At 42.6% G+C, this 23,327-nt stretch overlaps 1 protein-coding gene across 2 annotated transcripts; it reads left to right on the top strand.

Moving 5' to 3' along the window:
* The first annotated feature begins 1,010 nt into the window (after nt 1–1,010).
* Nucleotides 1,011–23,327, top strand: LOC115157112 (oxysterol-binding protein-related protein 1-like). Of its 2 annotated transcripts, none has more exons than XM_029705059.1 (12): nt 1,011–1,635; nt 9,544–9,619; nt 10,848–10,982; nt 11,126–11,223; nt 11,412–11,594; nt 11,872–11,979; nt 12,228–12,317; nt 12,795–12,921; nt 13,694–13,810; nt 14,104–14,227; nt 14,338–14,428; nt 14,593–14,797. In XM_029705059.1, the coding sequence occupies exons 1-12, from the start codon at nt 1,574–1,576 to the stop codon at nt 14,774–14,776; spliced, it is 1,395 nt and encodes a 464-aa protein (XP_029560919.1). In that variant the 5' UTR covers nt 1,011–1,573; the 3' UTR covers nt 14,777–14,797. The 2 variants fall into 2 exon arrangements, with proteins under 2 accessions (XP_029560919.1, XP_029560920.1); XM_029705060.1 differs by lacking the exon at nt 14,593–14,797 and adding an exon at nt 21,792–23,327 and having other exon boundaries at nt 1,016–1,635.

The raw sequence follows: 23,327 nt of genomic DNA, 5'->3' as shown, positions 1-23,327 counted from the left end.
CCATTGTTACTTGTATATAGGTTACTTTATTTAATAGATATATTTTTGTTATCTCCACGTTGTCTACCTCTTTGTTACGGGCTAAGAGCCGGTTCGTAACATACCCAAGAAGACTCAAGGCTGTAATTGCTGCCAAATGTGAGTCACAAAAGTACTGAGTAAAGGGTCTGAATACTTATGTAAATGTGATATTTAGGTTTTTAGTTTTTTTATAAATGTGACAACATTTCTAAAGCTGTTTTTGCTTTGTCATTATTGGGTATTGTGTGTAGATTGAGGGGAAACAAAACAATGTAATCCATTTCTGAATAAGGCTTTAACGTAACAAAATGTGGAAAAAGTCAAGGGTTTGAATACTTTCCGAATGCACTGTACCTTAGAGCAGGGTTCCCCAGCTGGCGGCCCGCAGGTGATTATTTACATTTTTTTGTTGGACATAAAATACTGTAAAAAACACCAGAAAATCGTCTCCAAGTGATTTTAATTTTCGGAATCTGTTCCAAAGTATTCCCGCATAATAGCGAAATGTGTGATTGTATACAAATGTAAGCAAGGTTTCAAATTATTTTATTCAAATATGATCTGTTTGGCTACTTTCGGTCAATTTGCAGTGTACAAATTATTTGTAATTATGTTCCAGACCCCTGAACAGTCACTCAAGAAAATATTGTATACAGGCTACAATAGGAGCGTGCTACGGTGGTATACAGTTTGTTATGTTATGGAGCATTATGAGACCTGTATCTTGTTTCTTTACATAATAAAGATACATCAACATATTATGTCCATTTCTTTGATTGAACTTTACTTTTGGATTAAGCTACACGACCCACTTTTATAAATAGCATTACTCTATAATGAGAGATTTGAAGCTTTGTTGTTCTCATAACTGATCATGCCAGCTCAATTTTTGAATTTAAATGCTTTATTAGCATGCCAAAAAAATGCATTTGTATTGCCACTATCATTAGGTTCTTGAATATTTGATTAGTCATGCCAGCTCCTTAATCCCAGTATCTCAGCTCCTCCTCATTGTGTAGAGATCTGTTTTCCCCTCACCCTCTTCCTGGGTGTTAATACCTGTGTTGTCCCTGGTAGCAGAAGAGTGAGGTCTAGGTTAGAGGCGGAGCCAGAGTACTGTACTAACCACAGCAGACACAGCACCCGGAGGAAGCAGAGCATCTATGTGGCTTCTCATTGGAACACTATCCCACAGGTGGGGTTTCGCAGGCTCCAGGGAGGGAGAGGAGGAGGAAGAGGGAGTTCAGTCAGTCACTACCGGGTGGAGGAGTGTGCAGGCAGGTTGCAGGTCTAAGAATAGAGTTTTTGGGCTAGGTTTAAGCTAAGCTTACCATGTTTTGGACTGAGCTCAAAGGTGACATGACCCCCTCTCTCTCTCTGGCCACTGGCATCCCTCTCCTGCAGATTCCGAGAACAAGCGTTCTCTCTCTCTGAACGGCTTCCTGTTTGTGGTCGGACACTCGTTTGAAGAGGAAGAGGAGAGAGAGCCCCCTCTGTTCAGCAGCAGCCTCCATTGCCGTACCACCCTCAGGGAACGGCCACCGCCAGCGGAATGTCCGGGGAGGGTAACCATGGTAACCAGAAGGCCCAGTGCAATGGAGTAAAGAAGCACAGGTAGGATCACGCTCTACTGTGATGTAACGACTTGTTTCCCACGTGGTTTCCAGCTTGGTTTTCTTGTCTCCTTTCTTCTCCAGTGTGTGTAATAGCAAGGATTGTATCAGTGTTTGGCTCAATTACTCTAGTATATTCCATTATTTTTATTTGATCGTTATTTTTCATTTCAAAAGTGTGTTTTTATCACGTGTGACATTTTGTAGGAAATTACTTGGTAGGAAAGACTCACCAGTCACAATGTTGTTACTGCTGATGTCAGTAATGTCATTAGAATGTATAATATTTGATCACTTAGCATAAGTCTTTGATGACTATTGTGGTGTTCAGAATAGACTGTCAGCAGCCAGCGGCTCTACAGTATACTATATGTAATGTGATACCCCAGTCTGTCTGTCTTTCTGTTCCAGTGTTTTTTGTTTGAGCACCCAAGCCCCATAGACAGGTTTCTCTTGTTTTTCCATCCACAGTTATGTCATTCAGATTCAGCAGGCTAGTGGCTTAGTGGAGCTTCGTACACTGGGTCAGAGCAGAAAGCTTTTTGAAGATTGGCCAATCTATTTTCTTTACGTGGATGAGGATGGTGGCATGCCCTTTTTCTTAATCCAACAATTGAACAGTGAATAATTTAGTACTTGCCAGCTTAGAGAAACAAAGACCGTGAGGAAAGGGATGTGTGTGTCTGTCTGTCTGTCTGTGTGTGTGTGTGTGTGTGTGTGTGTGTGTGTGTGTGTGTGTGTGTGTGTGTGTGTGTGTGTGTGTGTGCGTGCCTGTGTGCGTGCCTGTGTACATGCATGCGCCTTTGTGTGTATTGAAAGAGATTGATGAGAAGCTTGTTTATACATTAGAAATCCTGTCATTCAGAGACCCTTGTTTATGTCTCTGGCTGTGTGTAGATACAGTACATTCAGAAAGTATTCGGACCCCTTGACTTTTTCCACATTTTGTTGCGTTACAGCCTTATTCAAAAATGTATAAAATATTTTTTTTCCCTCATCACAATACTCCATAATGACAGAGTGAAAACAGATTTTTTGCATTTATTGCAAATGTATTAAATATAAAAAAACATACCTTATTTACATAGGTATTCAGACCCTTTGCTAAGAGACTCGAAATTGATCTCAGGTGCATCCTGTTTCCATTGATCATCCATGTGATGTTTCTACAACTTGGTTGGAGTCCACCTGTGGTAAATTCAGTTGATTGGACATGATTAGGAAAGGCACACACCTGTCTATATAAGGTCCAACAGTTGACAGTGCATGTCAGAGCAAAAACCAAGCCATGAGGTGGAAGAAATTGTCCGCAGAGCTCCGAGACAACAGGATTGTGTCGAGGCACAGATCTGGGGAAGGGTACCAAAACATGTCTGCAGCATTGATGGTCCCAAGAACACAGTGGCCTCCATCACTCTTAAACGGAAGAAGCTTGGAACCACCAAGGCTCTTCCTAGAGCTGGCCGCCTGGCCAAATTGAGCAATTGGGGGAGAAGGGCCTTGGTCAGGGAGGTGACCAAGAACCTAATGGTCACGCTGACAGAGCTCCAGAGTTCGTCTGTGGAGATGGGAGAACCTTCCAGAAGGACAACCATCTCTGCAGCACTCCACCAATCAGGCCTTTATGGTAGAGTGGCCAGACAGAAGCACTCCTCGGTAAAAGGGACATCACAGCCTGCTTGGAGTTTGCCAAAAGGCACCTGAAAGACTCTCAAACCATGAGAAACAAGATTCTCTGGTCTGATGAAACCAAGATTGAACTCTTTGGTCTGAATGCCAAGCATCATGTCTGGAATAAACCTGGCACCATGCCTATGGTTAAGCATGGTGGTGGCACCATCATGCTGTGGGGATGTTTTTAAGCGGCAGGGACTGGGAGACTAGTCAGGATTGAGGGAAAGATGAACGAAGCAAAGTACAAAAAGATCCTTGATGAAACCCTGCTCCAGAGCACTCAGGACCTCAGACAGGGGCGAAGGTTCACCTTCCAACAGGACAACGTCCCTATGCACACAGCCAAGACAACGCAGGAGTGGCTTTGGGACAAATCTCTGAATGTCCTTGAGTGGCCCAGCCAGAGCACAGACTTGAAGCCGATCGAACATCTCTGGAGTGACCTGAAAATAGCTGTGCAGCAACACTCCCCATCCAACCTGACAGAGCTTGAGAGGATCTTCAGAGAAGAATGCGAAAAACTCCACAAATACAGGTGTGCCAAGCTTGTAGCGTCATACCTGTGACGACCCTCCCACTGTGACGAATTATTTTCTTGTTTTCTTTAAGAAGACGTCGGTGGGCGGAGCTGTTAGGGTCATCAGCAATCGGGTGTGTCCCGGGGATAAATACACCTTTCCCCCATACATCAAGGAGACTCTCCACGCAGACACACTGTTGTTTTTTGTTGTTGTGGCATTTTGGGGCTTCTTTATTTGTTTGTTTGTTTTTGGCACCACTCAACACCCCTCATTATCACCATCTATGCACGCATCCACTCACTTACGCTACTGACGACAGACACTATTGTTACTTGTATATTGGTTACTTATATATTATTGTTATTTCTTTATCTCTGCGTTGTCACCGTCTTTGTTACGGGCTAAGAGCCGGTTCGTAACAAGTGGGGCCTCGTCCGGGATATAAGGTTGGTTCATAGACATTTTGGCATGTAGTATTTTGTTGCATTATGACGGGTTAATGCAAATTGGGATGTGCTTTGGTTGGTATTCACTGCCTAGTCTTATTTTTTATTTAACTTTTATTTAAACAGGGAGTCACATTGAGATTAAAATCTCTTTTACAAGAGCCCTGTACACATTACAATGAAAAAACAGAATATTAAAACAACGTACACGTGTATAAAACAATACACCAACAAAGATACAAAATAATAGACATTTAATAAAAGCAATCACATTCAACCCCAACCAATCATTTAAACTGCCTGAGAAGCACCAGCACATCTAACTGCAGTGAACTTTGCAGATTGTTCCACAAATTAGGGGCATAAAAACAAAACGCAGATTTTCCCAAATCTGTGGAGACTAGAGGGATCTCTAGTGTTATCCATTCCTGTGAACGGGTTTGGTAACTTGTGATTTTTATCTTAATGAATGATGTTACATATAGAGGGGGTTTCTGTCAGATAGCTGCATTGTCTTTTATTTATTTATAAAGCATTCTTCTTACAGACAGAGAGGTCCATCCCACATTTTATACAGACTACAATGATGAGTCCTAAAATTGTCCCCGGTGATAAAATGTATTGCTGAATGGTAGACTGCGTGCAAGGGATTTAAAACAGGTTGCCGCATTCTTGTAAATAATATCACCAAAATCCAATACAGGGAGAAGCTTTGTTCAAACAATCTTTCTCCTATTTTTAATACTAAGGCATGATTTTATTTCGATATAACAAAAACTATCTTGGATCTTAGCTTCTTAGTCAGATTTTTCATATGTGTTACGAAGGACAACTAGTCATCAATCCAGACACCCAGGTACTTATACTGAGAAAGAAGCTCAATTTGGGCTCCATTTATAGCGCAAATATGCAGGTCCTCAGGGTCAACATTTTGGGACCTAGAGAACAGCATGAGCTTGGTTTTACTTGTATTTAACACTAATTTAAGATCTGTAAGTGATTTCTGAATTAAATCAAAGTCATGCTGAAGTTCACGAATGGCACAGGAATACAAAACTGCATAGAGATTAATGTTACAAGTATTAACAGTGTTCCCCATGTCATTAATATACGAAGTAAACAATAATGGACCCAAAATCGAACCCTGAAGAACACCTTTTTGAATCCCAGCCAGAGCCCGGACTTGAACCCGATTGAACATCTCTGGAGAGACCTGAAAATAGCTGTGCAGCGACGCTCCCAATCCATTCTGACAGAGCTTGAGAGGATCTTCAGAGAAGAATGGGGGGAAAATCCCCAAATACAGGTGTGCCAAGCTTGTGCGTCATACCCAAGAAGACTCGAGGCTGTAAGCTCTGCAAAAGGTGCTTCAACAAAGTACTGAGTAAAGGGTCTGAATAATTATTTAAATGGGATATTTATTGTTTTATTTTTTTGCTCAGATTTTTAAAAAATTACCGTAAAAATAAGATATAACCTGTTTTTGCGTTATCATTATTATGTATTTTGAGTAGATTGACAAAGAAAAATGTTCTACCATAATGTAGTATGTTAAGGAGAACTAGTTTTTAATTTGATACCTCAATTTGTAATCCCTTGTGATCTTCTGTGGCCCACAAGCGTACAATAAATCCTTGATTATGCGAAAAGGCGTATTTAGGCTTGATTTAATTCGACAGGAAATGTAAAACATAGCTATGGAAAGTGAATGAGGCTTTAGACTGAGTGTACGTAGTTACAGGAGAGGAGTCAGTTCATTCAGCCTAATATGTTATGCTGTGTTGTGTAGCCGACAGAAGTACTGCTCCGCCATGCTCCACTGGCCTGCTCATTCCGCTGTTGATAAGAGAGAGGGTTAGGATTTATCCCCACGGCCCTCCTCTTTCCATCTCTCCTCAATCTCCCTCTCTCTCTCCTCCTCTCCCTCCTTCTCTCAATTGCCTGTTGCGTCTGTTTAGTTGGAGCGTCAGTATTCATTGTGCGTAGCTGCTTCTCTGCTCATCTCTGAGCAAACACACCGTCTGACTCATACATACACACACTAGTGATGCGCGGGTTGACTCATAACCCGCAGCCCCGGTGGTGATATCCGCACGGCAGGTGGGTTTAGGTCATGAAATATAGTGTAGATGAAGGGCCGGTGTGTGGCGGTCGTGTTGAATAAAGAGAAAACAATAAATAAAAAAATCCATAAATGTATCATTCTTGTACATCTATAGGCAACATTGAGGTTTTTCTTTCATTATTTTGAGGCTATCTGGCATACAAATAGCCTACACGCCAATCCCCAAATAGCCTACACACCAAACGCTTTTGGGAACGGGCAGTGAAAGTTAACATTGATCGACTGAGGCAAAAAGGACAATGTCGGAATTTAATTCAATAAAATAAAAAGCTGTGAAATGGAGAGTTGAAAATAAAGAGAAGGGAGGGCCAGAAAAGTAATGTTTGGGAAAGATTTGGTGAAGTGGTACAAGAGGATAATAGCAGTGCTGGCTATGTTATGTGTGATGATTATGAGGTGCTATAACAATTTGACAGCCACAAGACGTGGTCTTCAAATAGGCCTATGGCACGTCAAGGAAACTCTAGCATACTGTTCAGATGGGTTAAATGGAAACTGAAATCTGGACACTCACTGTAGGTCAAAAATCTCTCACATAGTCTTAATATTATTCCTGTAGAATTAAGCATTTCTTGCAGTAAAATTATACATCAAAGGTACATTTTGACTCGGAAACAGGAGTGGAAAAATGGGATTTCTTTCAGCATCTTGAGAGAATGCGAATGCGCATTTAGGGCCGTTCCCAAAAGCGTTTGGTGTGTAGGCAATTTTTTTAGCATCATAAAAGCAGATAGTATTTCAGCCTCCTAAAATATGTATCCAAGTTGAACTGAAATCTTATCAGAAAAATGTTGGGTTGTTTTCACAGCGTTCTATTTTGCACAGAAAATATACCATTTTTGGTGGGAGAGTAATTGCATCTTCTCCCCTGTCCCTAAACGTGTTTGCTCTGCGAAAGAAGCAGACATGACAGAAAACTTTACTGATGTCAACTAGATTGAAGCATTCATTCTATAATTTATGACATTATTCTCATAAGCAAGGGTTTATTTAGTGTTCTATGGCAACATATAATGACATAAGAGAAGCTGCATGTATCTAATTATAGACAAGTTGACTAACAAATAGACTACCAATATGTCGGAAATTATAAGCAGAAACGTATTTAACTGAGGCAAAAAAATTATCCTGCACCCCAAGGCAAAAAAATCGTTAGGCCGTCTCTGTAGTCTATATCACATTTTCTATATTTGCGGGTTAGGGTCGGGTGTGGGCTTCAGATTTTCACTTTATCACATATAGTCGGGCCATTGCAGATGGGTTATTAGCAACTGTGTGCGGGTGAACCAACAGCTGACCCGTGCACCACTAATTCATACATACACACACACACACACACACAGGAACACACGCACACTCTCCCATTTATTCATGGTTATTGCACGAGGTTTGACCGCAGCAGTTACAGTTAGCTCATTAGCTGTCAGGTAACTCTGTTTCCTAATGGCAAGGCGAGGTAACTCTGTTTCCTAATGGCAAGGCCAGACGAGGTAACTCTGTTTCCTAATGGCAAGGCCAGAAGAGGTAACTCTGTTTCCTAATGGCAAGGCCAGACGAGGTAACTCAGTTTCCTAATGGCAAGGCCAGACGAGGTAACTCTGTTTCCTAATGGCAAGGCCAGAAGAGGTAACTCTGTTTCCTAATGGCAAGGCGAGGTAACTCTGTTTCATAATGGCAAGGCCAGACGAGGTAACTCAGTTTCCTAATGGCAAGGCCAGACGAGGCAACTCTGTTTCCTAATGGCAAGGCCAGAAGAGGTAACTCTGTTTCCTAATGGCAAGGCGAGGTAACTCTGTTTCATAATGGCAAGGCCAGACGAGGTAACTCAGTTTCCTAATGGCAAGGCCAGACGAGGCAACTCTGTTTCCTAATGGCAAGGCAAGACGAGGCAACTCTGTTTCCGAATGGCAAGGCCAGACGAGGTAACTCTGTTTCCTAATGGCAAGGCGAGGTAACTCTGTTTCCTAATGGCAAGGCCAGACGAGGTAACTCTGTTTCCTAATGGCAAGGCCAGACGAGGCAACTCAGTTTCCTAATGGCAAGGCCAGACGAGGCAACTCTGTTTCCTAATGGCAAGGCGAGGTAACTCTGTTTCCTAATGGCAAGGCCAGACGAGGTAACTCTGTTTCCTAATGGCAAGGCCAGACGAGGTAACACTGTTTCCTAATGGCAAGGCCAGACGAGGTATCTCTGTTTCCCAATGGCAAGGCCAGAAGAGGTAACTCTGTTTCCTAATGGCAAGGCCAGACGAGGTAACTCAGTTTCCTAATGGCAAGGCCAGACGAGGCAACTCAGTTTCCTAATGGCAAGGCCAGACGAGGTAACTCTGTTTCCTAATGGCAAGGCCAGACGAGGCAACTCAGTTTCCTAATGGCAAGGCCAGACGAGGTAACTCTGTTTCCTAATGGCAAGGCCAGACGAGGTAACTCTGTTTCCTAATGGCAAGGCCAGACGAGGTAACTCAGTTTCCAAATAGTACGTCAAGCCCTCGCTGATATTCCAGATAAGGTTAATGTAATACAGCTGTTTGCATAACTAAATGGTGACTATTTTTTATTTTAGAAACATGCCAAAATGTTAACAGTCCTGAAGACACAATGATAAAGACCGTAGTTGTATATTCTAAACATGCTTCTCCATGAACAAAGTCGAGAACATCACATAAAACCAGGGACACAAGCTTAAATACAAATGCACATACTTAGAAAGTGGAGACACACCTCACCAACAACAACAACAAGATACTGTACCACTATCTGATAAATGTGATAGCCTGGAGTGTTGCTAAAATGTAGGAGGAAGAGTGCTGTGCCTTATCTATACAGTAGCTATATCTAGGCCTCGGTGGAAGTATGCCACTGTAAGAGACTCTGGCTTAAACCCCTCATCAATTACTCTGTCACCATAGTCCTTGTTTGTATTCTCCTGACACTGTCTCCTAGCCTGGTCCCAAATCTGTTTGTATCGTTTGGTGTGACAATGACCATAGGAGTTGACTATAGTAGTTGGTAAGACAGCACAGATCTGGGACCAGGCTAAGAGACAGGATCAGGAGAATACAAACAAGGACTGTGTCTATTTCAGTGGGAGTACTACATTTAGATTTGACTTTGTTGTTTGTCCGTTTCTGTTCTATCCCACAGAACGTCTTTACCAGCGCCCATGTTCTCGAGGAATGATGTCAGCATCTGGAGCATCCTGAAGAAATGCATTGGCATGGTGAGAATTCACACTCATTATTTATTTAAAGAAAAGTACAGTACTGTGTTGGCACATCCCAAAAAGCACCAGAGCTGGATACAAATGTATCAGGCTGGGCAAAGAAAGAAAGGGATGTTTGTTCACTGTTTCCTGTTCCCCCAAAAAAGTTTAAATCAAACAGTTAGCGAACATGCCTTTCTCTCTGCCAAGAATTCAAACACAAACAAACAGGATTTCCAGGACTGAGTTTGAGAAACCCTGCTGTAAAATACTCTGGCCGTCAGTAGTGGTCTGTAGGGATCCTAATACCCTCTCTCCACTTCCTGGCTGAAATTTGATTTGATCTACAGCCTACACTTCCTGTAAATCCCCCAATTAAAAGGGTTGATTCCCACCTAATCCTGGGCTGTGTCCCAAATGGCAACACTATTCCCTATGTAGTGCAATACTTTGACCTATGGGTCCTGGTAAAAAGTAATGCACTTAATAGGAAATAGGGTGCTATTTGGGACAGAGATCTGGTGTAGAGGAAGATGCCACCATTGGCAATGGAGAAACTACCTTGACTATGTTTGTCCTATATATGGGGCTTAATGAGTTATATCCATGGCAATCTATTATTTTAGCCCAGGGTTCCTGCTGAAATGTGGGCCTTTAATGACACTCCAGAGACCAGTCAGTAGTGGAGTCAAGCAGTGTTCCAGGCTGGGGTCTAGACTATAGCTTTTTGCTGATGTTATTTCACACCTCTCATCGAAACACCATTATGTGTGCTTTACAGGGAATTTCACTCTATTGCCAGTGTAGCTTAGTGGTTAGAGCGTTGGGCCAGTAACTGAAGTTTGAATCCCTGAGCCGACTAGGTAAAATGTATCAATCTGCCCTTGAGCAAGGCACTTAACCCTAATTGCTCCAGAGTCACCATCAATAATGGCACTTTCCGAGGGTGTCGCACTCACCCCTTTTGCCTTTAGAATAGCCTCAATTTGTTGGGGCATGGACTCTACTGTACAAGGTAGGTGTCAAAAGCATTCCACTCGGATGCTGGGCCATGTTGACTCCAAGGGATCATAGCTTTCACCTGGATTTACCTGGTCAGTCTATGTCATGGAAAGAACAGGTGTTCCTAAAGTTTTGTACACTCAGTGTATATTTGTCTGTGTGGGCTGTGAATGAACTTCATTGCTTGTGTGTTTCCTTACCCCTGTCTCTGACTCTTCGTCTCCTCTCTTCTGTCCCCAACCAGGAGCTGTCTAAGATAGCAATGCCAGTGATCTTAAACGAGCCCCTTAGTTTCCTGCAGCGGCTTACAGAGTACATGGAGCACACGTACCTCATCCACCAGGCGAACACCACCACAGATTCCATGGAGAGGATGAAGGTAGCGAGCACCCATTATCATCATCCTCTTAGATAGACACACGAGTTTTCACTCATAATTACAGCCATAGTACCTACTCTTTTTGCTGTGCTCATCTACAGCCGCTAACGTTACAAACTTCTGTTCATCTGTGATGGTTTCAGTGTGTTGCAGCGTTTGCTGTGTCTGCTGTAGCTTCACAGTGGGAGAGGACGGGAAAACCCTTCAACCCACTACTGGGAGAAACCTATGAGCTCATCAGGTTTGACTTTTCTGTATTTGTTGTGAGTTGGTCTGGTATCACTAGTCGTACTAGTTTGCGACTCAAGACGTCTTCAAAATACCTCTCATCAAAATACATCTCAACATGTCAGATGTCTGAAGACATTTGAAGACAGAAGGTGATGGCTAAGGTATGTAGCATTAACCCCCTCCCTCCTGTCCCTTCAGAGAGGACCTAGGGTTCAGGTGGATGTCGGAGCAGGTGAGCCACCACCCCCCCGTCAGCGCCTTCCATGCTGAGGGCCTGCAGGAGGACTTCCTGTTCCACGGCTCCATCTACCCCAAACTCAAGTTCTGGGGCAAGAGTGTGGAGGCGGAGCCTAAAGGCATCATCAGCCTGGAGCTACCCAAGTGAGTCTGGAGCTGAGATTCCCTCCACAGTGTACATGTAGCTTTCCCTCACTGAGGGTTTGGCTTGGAGTGTTCTCGAATTGGCCTTTATCTCCCAGTTAAGCTAGCAATACAACTATTCTGGGAGTTTTTTCTGAAGCCTGGATGAAATGAATAAATTGAAGCTTAAAGGACATTTGTAATCTCCCTGAAGTAGTTTGGTATGAGTTGGCATCTCTAAGTGGACATGGATGGTGAGAGATTATCTGCTGCTATGACATGTTCTCCATCTCTGCAGATACAACGAAGCGTACACCTGGACAAACCCCACCTGTTGTGTCCACAACATCATCGTGGGCCAGTTGTGGATCGAGCAGTACGGCAATGTGGAGGTGATCAACCACAAGTAAGGGAGACTACCTTGCCGTGTGTGTGTGTGTGTGTGTGTGTGTGTGTGTGTGTGTGTGTGTGTGCAGTAGTGTGGATCCACATTTGTTTCCAGTTGATTGAGCAGTGTAACAGAACTGGGACAGATACTTGCCATTACAAAGGAGATAGACTGAGCAGCTACATGTTAGTTGTTTGAAAGTATTGTCTCACAGTGGGGAATAGTGAACGAGAATATGAAAACAAAGCCTTGTCTTTCTGTGACAGGACCGGAGAGAGATGCAGCCTGATATTCAAACCATGTGGCCTCTTTGGCAAAGAGCTGCACAAAGTGGAGGGCTACATTTTAGATAAAAGGTATTGTGGCTTTTATTTTGTTACGAATTGAAGGTTTTTTGTATTGCATTGCTGGCCAGGTCTCCCTGGTGAAAAGGTATCCTGACCTCAAATGGGACTCCCTGGATAAATAAAGGTTAAAGCTGCAATATGTAGCTTTTTGGGCAACCCAACCAAATACACATATTAATGTGAGTTGTAGATCTGTCATTCTCATTGAAAGCAAATCTAAGAAGCGGTATATCTCTTCTATGTGCTGTATTTCTATACTCCCCATTCTTAAGGTTCATTTTTGCATCTTTTACTTTCGGTTTTGTACACCAGCTTCAGATGAATTTTAGCAACCAGGAAATGCGATTTCTGCTTATTGCACCTTTTTTAAAATAAATGTTACAACCTGATTCTTTCCGGATTGTGTTCCTCACTGATGGGACATCTAATTACCAAAGAAAAGGCTACTACACATTTTGAGGCCCCGTGTGACACTTGTGTGTGCAGCAAAAAGAAGCTCTGTGCCATCTACGGTAAATGGACCGAGTGCTTATACACTGTGGACGCTGACACTTTTGATGCTCATAAGAAATCTGACAAGAAGAACTCAGAGGAGAAGAAAAGCAACATGCAGGTACAGTATGATGTGCACTAATCAGAAACACACCATATCAAAAACAAGGAAGTGCCTCGAGCCCCATTGGGGTGATTATGTAACTATTATAATCTTTGAATTATTTTCCTTATCTGCTACGTGAAATAAGCTATATACTATACCTTATGTCAGTCCAGTGCTGTTCAGTACTATTCATAGATTCAGATGATAAATGGAAATAAATATTACTCAATAAGCCACTAAGGGTGACATTTTTGTGGTCCAAACACCATGGTAGCGTTCCCCTGCTCAGACATTGCATGCATCAACCAATGGTTGCATGCCACGTCATCGACTGTGCCATCGGGCCCCAGATTGCAATAAGATGTGATTTAGCTGATACTTAAAATACCTTTCCATAAACCTCCTTGTAATCTGGCAGTGTGATTTCATTTCAAACTTTTATTGAACAGTGTGTGTTATAGGGAGGTGAATGTTTGATTAGAGTTTAGTAAACTGAGCAATACATAAATAGTAAATTCTTAATAGCGCACATTGTTGAAGAAACATTTCAAATTAAATCGTGCTGCTAGATTACAATGAGGTTTATGGTAATTTGTCACCTAACACATTGCTTTGGCACCATGAAAATGTTGCCTGAAATGGATCCTTTTGCTCCATGCTCATGAATGAGTGGTATTTAAGCAACCTTTAAACTAGTTTTGGAGTGAAAACCCTTGATATGACCCAATAAGTAGCTATTGTAAGCCATACCTGTTTTAAGGTTGTGTCCCCCTGTCTGTCCCTCCAGACCAGTGTAGACGAGGAGCCAGAGGAGATGCCCCTGCCTGACGGAGACACGGTCCAGGTCATCCCAGGAAGTGAGCTGATCTGGAGGATAGTCCCCCGGCCAGACAACTCTGCAGAGGTGAGAGGGGAGGAGCGGTAGGGGGTGAGAGAGAATGGGACAAGAGCAGTTCTGGGGAATAGCCCCCCGACCAGACAACTGAAGGGATCACAGGCATGATAGAGTACTGTATTAGGAGGATTACTAAGAAGCAGACATCTGGGATGTACTAATGATATTTTAGCCTTCTTGAGTGATTCAACTGGTTGTCAGTTTGACTCAGTTATTGATTTGTTGAATCCTCTCTCTCTCTCTCTCTCTCTCTCTCTCTCTCTCTCTCTCTCTCTCTCTCTCTCTCTCTTTCTCTCTCGTAGTTCTATGCTTTCTCCACATTTGCCATGCAGCTGAATGAGCTGGAGGAAGGCATGAAGGGGGTCCTACCCCCCACAGACTGTCGACTCAGGCCTGACATCAGACACATGGAGAAAGGAGACATGGGTATGGTGATAAAGTTATATAGGGCATTGTGTTGTTGTGTATGATAAAAGCATTGTGTCCACATCTGGTGTTCAGTAATTTATATTTTGATATGTTAAAATATTTCTCAGACTCGGCAAGTGCAGAGAAGAAGAGGGTAGAGGAGAAACAAAGACTGTCCCGGAAAAATCGCTCCAAATCAAGCGAGGAATGGAAAACAAGGTGAGTGATTGGGTCCTCTCCACCTCCTGGAACCTTTGCTTCTGCTGTGCAAAACTCTCATTGGATGTATGCTAACACTATGCTAGGCCTGCTTTGCTAATTATCCTACATTTGTGTCATAATGTGCTGTGTGTTTTGCTCTCCCCTGTGTTGTCATTGTGAAGGAACCCAGCTCTTGGCCCCAGGTTTGGCTCTGCTTGTCTGCTGTGTCTTTTGATTGTTGTTGTGGTTCACTGTTTGAATGCTGCACTATACTGCCTCCCTCAGGACAGCTTTAGAATGGCAGCAAATGCATTGATTGAAACACTGATCATGCATCTGCACAACCTGAATGTAGTTGACTCCTGAAAAGTACGGTGCCTTCACACACCCCTTGACTTTTTCCACATTTTATTGTTACAGCCTGAATTTAAAATGCATTAAATAAATATTTGGTGTCACTGGCCTACACACAATACCCCATAATGTCAGTGGAATTACGTTTTTAGAATTCTTTACAAATTAATTAAAAACGAAAAGCTGAAATGTCTTGAGTCATTAAATATTCAACCCCTTTGTTATGGCAAGCCTAAATAAGTTAAGGAGTAAAGAATTGCTTAACAAGTCACATAAGTTGCATGGACTCACTTTGTGTGCAATAATAGTGTTTAACATGATTTTTGAATGACTACTTCATCCCCACACACAATTAGTTTTAAGATCCCTCAGTCGAGCAGTGAATTTCAAGCACAGATTCAACCAGAAAGACCAGGGAGGTTTTCCAATGCCTTGCAAAGGGTAAAAAAATAAATAAGACATTGACTATCCCTTTGAGAATGTTGAGAAGTTATTAATTACACTTTGGATGGTGTATCAATATACCCAGTCACTACAAAGATACAGGTGTCCTTCCTAACTCAGTTGCCGGAAATGAAGGAAACCACTAGGGGATTTCACCATGACACCAATAAAATAGTTAAGAGTTTAATGTCTGTGATAGGCGAAAACAGAGGATAGATCAACAACATTGTAGTTACTCCACAATACTAAGCTAAATGACAGAGTTAAAAGAAGAAAACCTGTACAGAATAAAAATATTCCAAAACATGCATCCTGTTTGCATAAAGTCACTAAAGTAAAACTGCAAAAAATGTGACAAAGTAATTAAATTTATGTCCTGAATACAAAGCGTTATGTTTGGGGAAAATCCAACACACCACTGATTACCGTCACGTTATGGGTATGCTTGTAATTGGAAAGGACTATGGAGAGTTTTTTAGGATAAAAAATAAATGGAATAGAGCTAAGCACAGGCAAAAACCTAGATGAAAACCTGCTTCAGTCTGCTATCCAACAGACACTGGGAGATAAATTCACCTTTCAGCAGGACTAGAACCTAAAAAACAAGACCAAATATATACTGAGTGTATCAAACATTAGGAAAACCTTCCTATTGAGTTGTATCTTTCACCTGGATTCACCTGGTCAGTCTATGTTATTAAAATGTTTTGTATACTCAGTGTACACTGGAGTCGCTTCCCAAGGTAACATTTAATGTTCCTGAGTGGCCTAGTTACAGTTTTGAATTGAATTGGCTTAAATCTGTTGCAAGACTGAAACATGGCTGTCTAGCAATGTTCAACAACCAACTTGACAGAACTTGAATTTTCTTTTAAAGAATAATGTGCAAATATTGTCCAATCCAGGTGTGCAAAGCTCTTAGAGACTTACCCCAAAAGACTCCCAGCTGTAATCGCTGCTAAAGGTGATTTATTGACTCAGGGCAGTGTTGTAGCACTTATTGAATGTCTCGGTATTGGATACATTTGTACTCGGTCTTGACTCAGTCTAGCACAGCGGAGTAAAAAACTCATAATTATATCAGCTTCCATTCAGTCAGCACATAAAACCGCTTCACCAGGCCAAATATAAACACTCCTTTCTTGAAAAATTATCTTAACAGCCTTTATAATGTATCTATTACAGACATGTTTGCGCAGTGGCGAACCTATAGGCCGTAATACCAGTGCACTCCTGTAGGGGAGTGCACTTTTTGTAGAACACGAAGGGTGGTGCCTTAGTATACGTAATATCCAAACATTTTAAGAATTTATGAAAACGTGACCATATCTAAGTGGTCGCTTGTCATAAAAAGTATAATTCTTCCTGGGGGTGTATGCGAACAGATTTTAAGTAGATTTCATGTTGCTAAAAGGCTGTCAATTCCACTTTAAATGCAACATTTCACACACAAGCTATTTTGGAAGAGATGGCTAACAACAGCAAGTGTGCTGCTATAAAAAAAACTGTTCCACTCATCAGATGATGATCATTTGAAACTTAACTTCTTGTTGAAAGTTATTCTTGAAAAGGGAGAAGCTAACAAATTAGCAACATCCTCTTTTGATAACACCTGCTACAGCCGCTGCAAACTAGCCAACAACAATAGCTAGCTACAGTAGCTAGACCGTAGGAAAACTACTGCTCGCTATTGCACGGTGACCTGTTGGCCTTCAAGATTGCAGATGTTTCCATACGTTTCTGTAAAAACAATCCCACCCATTAAGTCAAAATGGGATTCCACTATCACTCCAAAATTCTGCCCTTATACAATTGAATGGCAGATGCCTTTATCTCGCTTTTAGTGGCCTAGCCAATGGCAGATTTAGCTACCTATATTTATCTCCCGACATACAAGTAAAGAAAAATCATGATTGGATCTTTTTTCTCTTCAGTTTTAACCATTTCCAACAAAAACCAAAGAGATTAAATCAGAACATAATTGAAAATAATATCATTATTATTATAATGATTATTTTATAAATCCTTAGCCCTTCTCTGAAGGCGTAGAAGGCCCATTGTTCCCCACTGTGTTTGGTTAGTAATAATTTGTAGAGTGGCTCTATTTTCCCGCAGCATGCATTTTATTTACTATTCTTAATATCTTAACAATCAATGTGTTGTTCTGAAATATGAACACAGAAATACTGGACATTTTGAAATCTTATCGTGGTGATTTGACAAAATTACAATCATGGTCTGGAATTGCGCTTGCATTTTTTTGGTCTCGGTCTTGAGGTCTTGACTCTGTCTCTGACCCCTTCTCCCCCTCCCGGTCTCGGTCTTCACTCGGTCTCACCCCCCCTCCCCTCAGGTCTTGGTTTTTGACTTGGACTCGATTTGCTCCAGTTTTGATATTGAGTCGGTCTTGCTTTAGGTGGCCTTGAACACAACACCGACTCAGGGGTATGAATACTTAAGTAAATTAGATATTTCTGCATTTCATTTTCAATACATTTGCAAACATTTCTAAAAACATGTTTTTTCACTATGTTATTATAGGGTATTGTGTGTTGATGGGTGATATTTTTTCTTTATTTAATCCATTATGAATTCAGGCTCTAACAATATAAGTCAAGCGGTCTGAATACTTTCTGAAGGCACAGTACACATTGAATAAGCTAAAATAATATGTTGTATTTGCAGTGCAATTCACCTGTCCAGGATATCTGCATGCTCCAGTTTGCATGAATACACTTAAGGCCAAGTTATATGGAGAAACACATTTCAATTGAAGCGCTGGAAGGAATGGCTGTCGTTTTACAGACTCCTAACCAACTGTGCTATTTTGTTTCTTTTTTCGTATATATAAATTTGCAAATAAATTTGATTTGATATAGTTTGTAACTTATTCGGTGCATAATGTTGCCGCTACCATCTCTTAAGGTCCCGTGTGGCTCAGTTGGTAGAGCATGGTGTTTGCAACGCCAGGGTTGTGGGTTCGATTCCCACGGGGGACCAGTACGGAGAAAAAATTTATGAAATGTATGCATTCACTACTGTAAGTCGCTCTGGATAAGAGCATCTACTAAAATGTTAATACCGAAAAGAGCTTCTGGACATCAGAACAGCGATTACTCACCCCGAACTGGACGACAAAGTTTTTCTTTAATTAGTCAGACGCAAAGGATATATTGCTTTGTCGAGACAAGGCCCAAATCCCTGTCATCCGTGTGAAGAAAAGACAGAGAAAAAGGGGGAGGAATTTTTGTAAGAATTTTCCGATGAGTAGGTAAACCATCACTATCCTCCGTATTATTGGCCAACGTGCAATCATTGGAAAACAAACTGGATGATCTACGATTAAGACTATCCTACCAACAGGACATTAAAAACTATAATATCTTATGTTTCACCAAGACGTGGCTAAATGACGACACGGATTATATAGAGCTGGCTGGCTTTTCTGTGCATCGGCAGGACAGACCAGCTATGTCTGGTAAGTGGGTGTGGGTGTCTATTTGTCAATAACTGCTGGTGCGCGATGGCTAATATTAAAGAAGTCTCGAGGTATTGTTCGCCTGAGGTAGAATTCCTCATGATAAGCTGTAGACCACACTATCTACCAAGAGAGTTCTCATCTATATTATAGCACCACAAACCGATGCTGGCACAAAGACCGCCGCACTCAGCGGCTGTATAAGGCCATGAGCAAATAAGCAGTGCTCCTAGTGACCGGGGACTTTAATGCAGGCAAACTTAAATCCGTTTTACCTCACTTCTACCAGAATGTCACATGTGCAACCAGAGGAAAAAAACTCTAGACCACCTTTATTCCACACACAGCGACGCATACAAAGCTCTCCATCGCCCTCCATTTGGCAAATCTAACCATACTTCTATCCTCCTGATTCCTGCTTACAAGCAAAAACTAAAGCAGGAAGTACCAGTGACTCGCTCAATACGGAAGTGGTCAGATGATGCAGATGCTATGCTACAAGACTGTTTTGCTAGCACAGACTGGAATATGTTCCGGCATTCATCCAATGGCATTGAAGAGTATACCACCTGTCACCGGCTTCATCAATAAGTGCATCGACGGCATCATCCCCACAATGACCGTACATACATATCCCAACCAGAAGCCATGGATTACAGTCAACATCCGCACCGAGCTAAAGGCTAGAGCTACCGCTTTCAAGGAGTGGGACGCTTACAAGAAATCCCCCTATGCCCTCCGATGAACCATCAAACAGGCAAAGCGTCAATAAGATTGAATCCTACTACACCGGCTCTGATGCTCGTCGGATGTGGCAGGGCTTGAAAACTATTACGGACTACAAAGGTAAACCCAGCCGCGAGCTGCCCAGTGACGCGAGCCTACCAGACCAGCTAAATACCTTTTATGCTCGCGTCGAGGCAAGCAACACTGAAGCATGCATGAGAGCACCAGCTGTTTCATACGACCGTGTGATCACGCTCTCCGTAGCCGATGTGAGCAAGACCTTTAAACAGGTTAACATTCACAAAGCCGCGGGGCCAGACGGATTACCAGGACGTGTACTTCAAGCATGTCTTCACTGACCTTTTCAACTTCTCCCTGCCCGAGTCTGTAATACCTACATGTTTCAAACAAACGACCATAGTCCCGGTGCCCAAAAAAGCAAAGTTAACCTGCCTAAATAATTACCACCCCGTAGCACTCATGTCAGTAGCCATTAAGTGCTTTGAAAGGCTGGTCATGGTTCACATCAACACCATCATGCCGGAAACCCTAGACCCACTCCAATTCGCATACCGCCCCAACAGATCCACAGATTACTCAATCGCACTGCCCTTTCCAACCTGGTCAAAAGGAACACCTATGTGAGAATGCTGTTCATTGACTACAGCTCAGCGTTCAACACCATAATACCCACAAAGCTCAGCTCATCACTAAGCTAAGGACCCTGGGACTAAACACCTCCCTCTGCAGTTGGATCCTGGACTTCCTGACGGGCCACCCCCAAGTGGTAAGGGTAGGCAACAACACATCTACCACACTGATCCTCAACAGTAGGACCCCTCAGGTGTGCATGCTTAGTCCCCTCCTGTACTCCCTGTTCATCCACGACTGCGTGGCCAAGCACGACTCCAACACCATCATTACGTTTTCTGACAACACAACAGTGGTAGGCCTGATCACAGACAATGATGAGACAGCCTATAGGGAGGAGGTCAGACACCTGGCAGTGTGGTGCCAGGACAACAACCTCTCATTCAATATTGAGGAAGACAACGGAGCTGATCGTGGACTATAGGAAAAGGAAGGCCGAAAAGGCCCCCATTAACATCGACGGGGCTGAAGTGGAGCGGGTTGAGAGTTTCAAGTTCCTTGGTGTCCATATCACCAACGAACTATCATGGTCCAAACACACCAAGACAGTTGTGAAGAGGGCACGACAACACCTTTTCCCCCTCAGGAGGCTGATGAAAAGATGAGGCAATGGTACCCAGATCCTCAGCTGCACCATCGAGAGCATCCTGACCGGTTGCATCACCACCTGTTATAACAACTGCTCGGCATCTTACCGTAAGGTGCAACAGAGGGTAGTGTGTACAGCCCAGTACATCACTGGGGCAAAGCTTCCTGACATCCAGGACCTATATACTAGGCGGTATCAGAGGAAGGCCCAAAAAATTGTCAAAGACTACAGTCACCCAAGTCATAGGCTGTTCTCTCTCTGCTACCACATTGCAAGTGTTACCGGAGTGCCAAGTCTAGGAACAAAAGGCTCCTTCACAGCTTTTACCCCCAAGCCATAGGACGGCTGAACAATTAATCAAATGGCCACCCGGAAAATTTACTTTGACCCCCAACACCCCTTGTTTTTACACTGCTGCTACTCGCTGTTTATTATCTATGCATAGTCACTTTACAAATTACCTCAGCTAACCTGTATTCCCGCACATTGACACGGTACCGGTACCCCCTCTATATAGCCTCATTATTGTTATGTAATTTTCTTGTTATATATTTTTTTTACTGTAATTTATTTAGGAAATATTTTCTTAACTCTATTTCTTGAACTGCATTGTTGGTTAAGGATTTGTAAGTAAGCGTTTCACGGTAAGGTCTACACTTGCTGTATTCGGCGCATGTCACAAATACGATTTGATTTGATTTGGTTTAAATCTCACCATCAGGAGTTGACTACTGTATATTACGAAGTTTGTTGGTGTGGGTTTGTATTTATCACAATCATCATGTAAAACACTCATGCCTGTGCCTGGACACTCATGCCTGTGCCTGGACACTCATGCCTGTGCCTGGACACTCATGCCTGTGCCTGGACACTCATGCGTGTGCCTGGACACTCATGCGTGTGCCTGGACACTCATGCCTGTGCCTGGACACTCATGCCTGTGCCTGGACACTCATGCCTGTGCCTGGATACTCATGCCTGTGCCTGGACACTCATGCCTGTGCCTGGACACTCATGCCTGTGCCTGGACACTCATGCCTGTGCCTGGACACTCATGCCTGTGCCTGGACACTCATGCCTGTGCCTGGACACTCTATTGTAGTTTATCTGACTTGGTTCCTCTTGTTGCTCCCATATAGGTGGTTCCACCAGGGCACCAACCCCCACAACAAAGCTCAGGACTGGCTCTACTCCAACAGCTACTGGGACCGGAACTACTCCCTGCTGCCTGATATATACTGACCTACAGGACACACACCACACACACATCTCTATCTGTACACACCTCGTCTTAACTCTCTCAGCAATTTTTAATATTCTGACACTGGAGCTTTGACATTTTTCTCAGAGGGTTCATTGAAGGGGGAGAAAGTGAATCCTAGTCAGGTCATGCGGTCAGGAAAAATGTGTTATGATGTAGATGGTGTCAACATAGGCAAGGTCAAGGGAGAGTTCTGGCTTTAATCATTTCAAAGCCTGCTCTGGACCTGCTAGAGTCCTTTGCATGGGTAAGGATGATGCTGGGAATTGAATGACCGTAAAGGCAACAACCATTCAGTAGTCCCTAAACATATCTCCTATGTCTCACTCAAAGCACAATTGTGAAGCCCTCATGAGTCTGTAAGCGATGGTCATTGACCAGTGTGTATAGAATTATTATAAAACTATAGGGTGTAACCTGCCAGTCATTTTAACAATGGGAGTGTTTTGAATGGAGTGGATTGAACGTGACACACCTCTTGATGTGTCTCTAGTATCTCTCACCAAAACACTTGTGAGAATTATGTCCATTTGAATGTGTTGTGCTCAGTTCTGTTACTTACAAATGCGTGCAGCTACAGTATCAATTTAAGGAAAATAGAGCTTTCAAATAGTGTGTGAAATAGACTTGTTCCAAGTTCCTGCTGTCCCTGCTATATGCTAACAAACTAAACTGTCATTATAACACACTGTATCACAGTTGCTTGGACCTCAGCAACTATGGCTGAGGACATAAATGTCTGTACATATTATTGGATAGAGCTCTTCTATTCTTCTGAGCTGTAATACAATGTAGTACTTGAGGAATTTAGGATACTATGTGTAGAGGAGAATAGCTGTACTGTACTTAAAATTATGGCTCTTGCCTCCATAACACTTGAGAACTTAAAGTTTGACTACTTGGCTCTATATGAAGATATTTTTACGTGTGTAAAGGTTTCCTCTAAAGTAAAAATGTAATTCTGGATATTCTGAGAGGTACATGTAACTGTTTGAACTAACCCTAACACACTGAATGCAAATACAGTACAAGCACAACGTTGACTATGCAAGCATTAGCTGCACTACACCCACAGACACACAGTAAGCTTATGTCCCAAATGGCACCCTATTTCCCACATAGCGCACTACTTTTGACCTGAGCCCAATTGGGGGAAAGGGCACAATTTGGGACACACACGGCCACTGTTCAACTCATTCATCCACTGCAAAACATTCCTCTCCTTGGTTGTGAATAGCTGCTGTTGTAACCTCGGTAAAGCGGTAGTTTAGGTTGGATTATCAGTATAGTAGACTGGAGCTAGCACACCCTGTGAATGCAGTTTTAGCTAGAGGCTACTCTCACTTTGTGTTTAGCACATTACAGAATCAAGATTGTTTCTATTGTTGCTAAATAAAAGCTTCATGTTACCTTA

This window comes from Salmo trutta, chromosome 21 (genome assembly GCF_901001165.1).
Source record: "Salmo trutta chromosome 21, fSalTru1.1, whole genome shotgun sequence".
Taxonomy (NCBI): Eukaryota; Metazoa; Chordata; class Actinopteri; order Salmoniformes; family Salmonidae; genus Salmo; species Salmo trutta.
The sequence above is the reverse complement of the archived record's forward strand: the minus strand, read 5'-3'. Positions and strand labels throughout refer to the sequence as shown.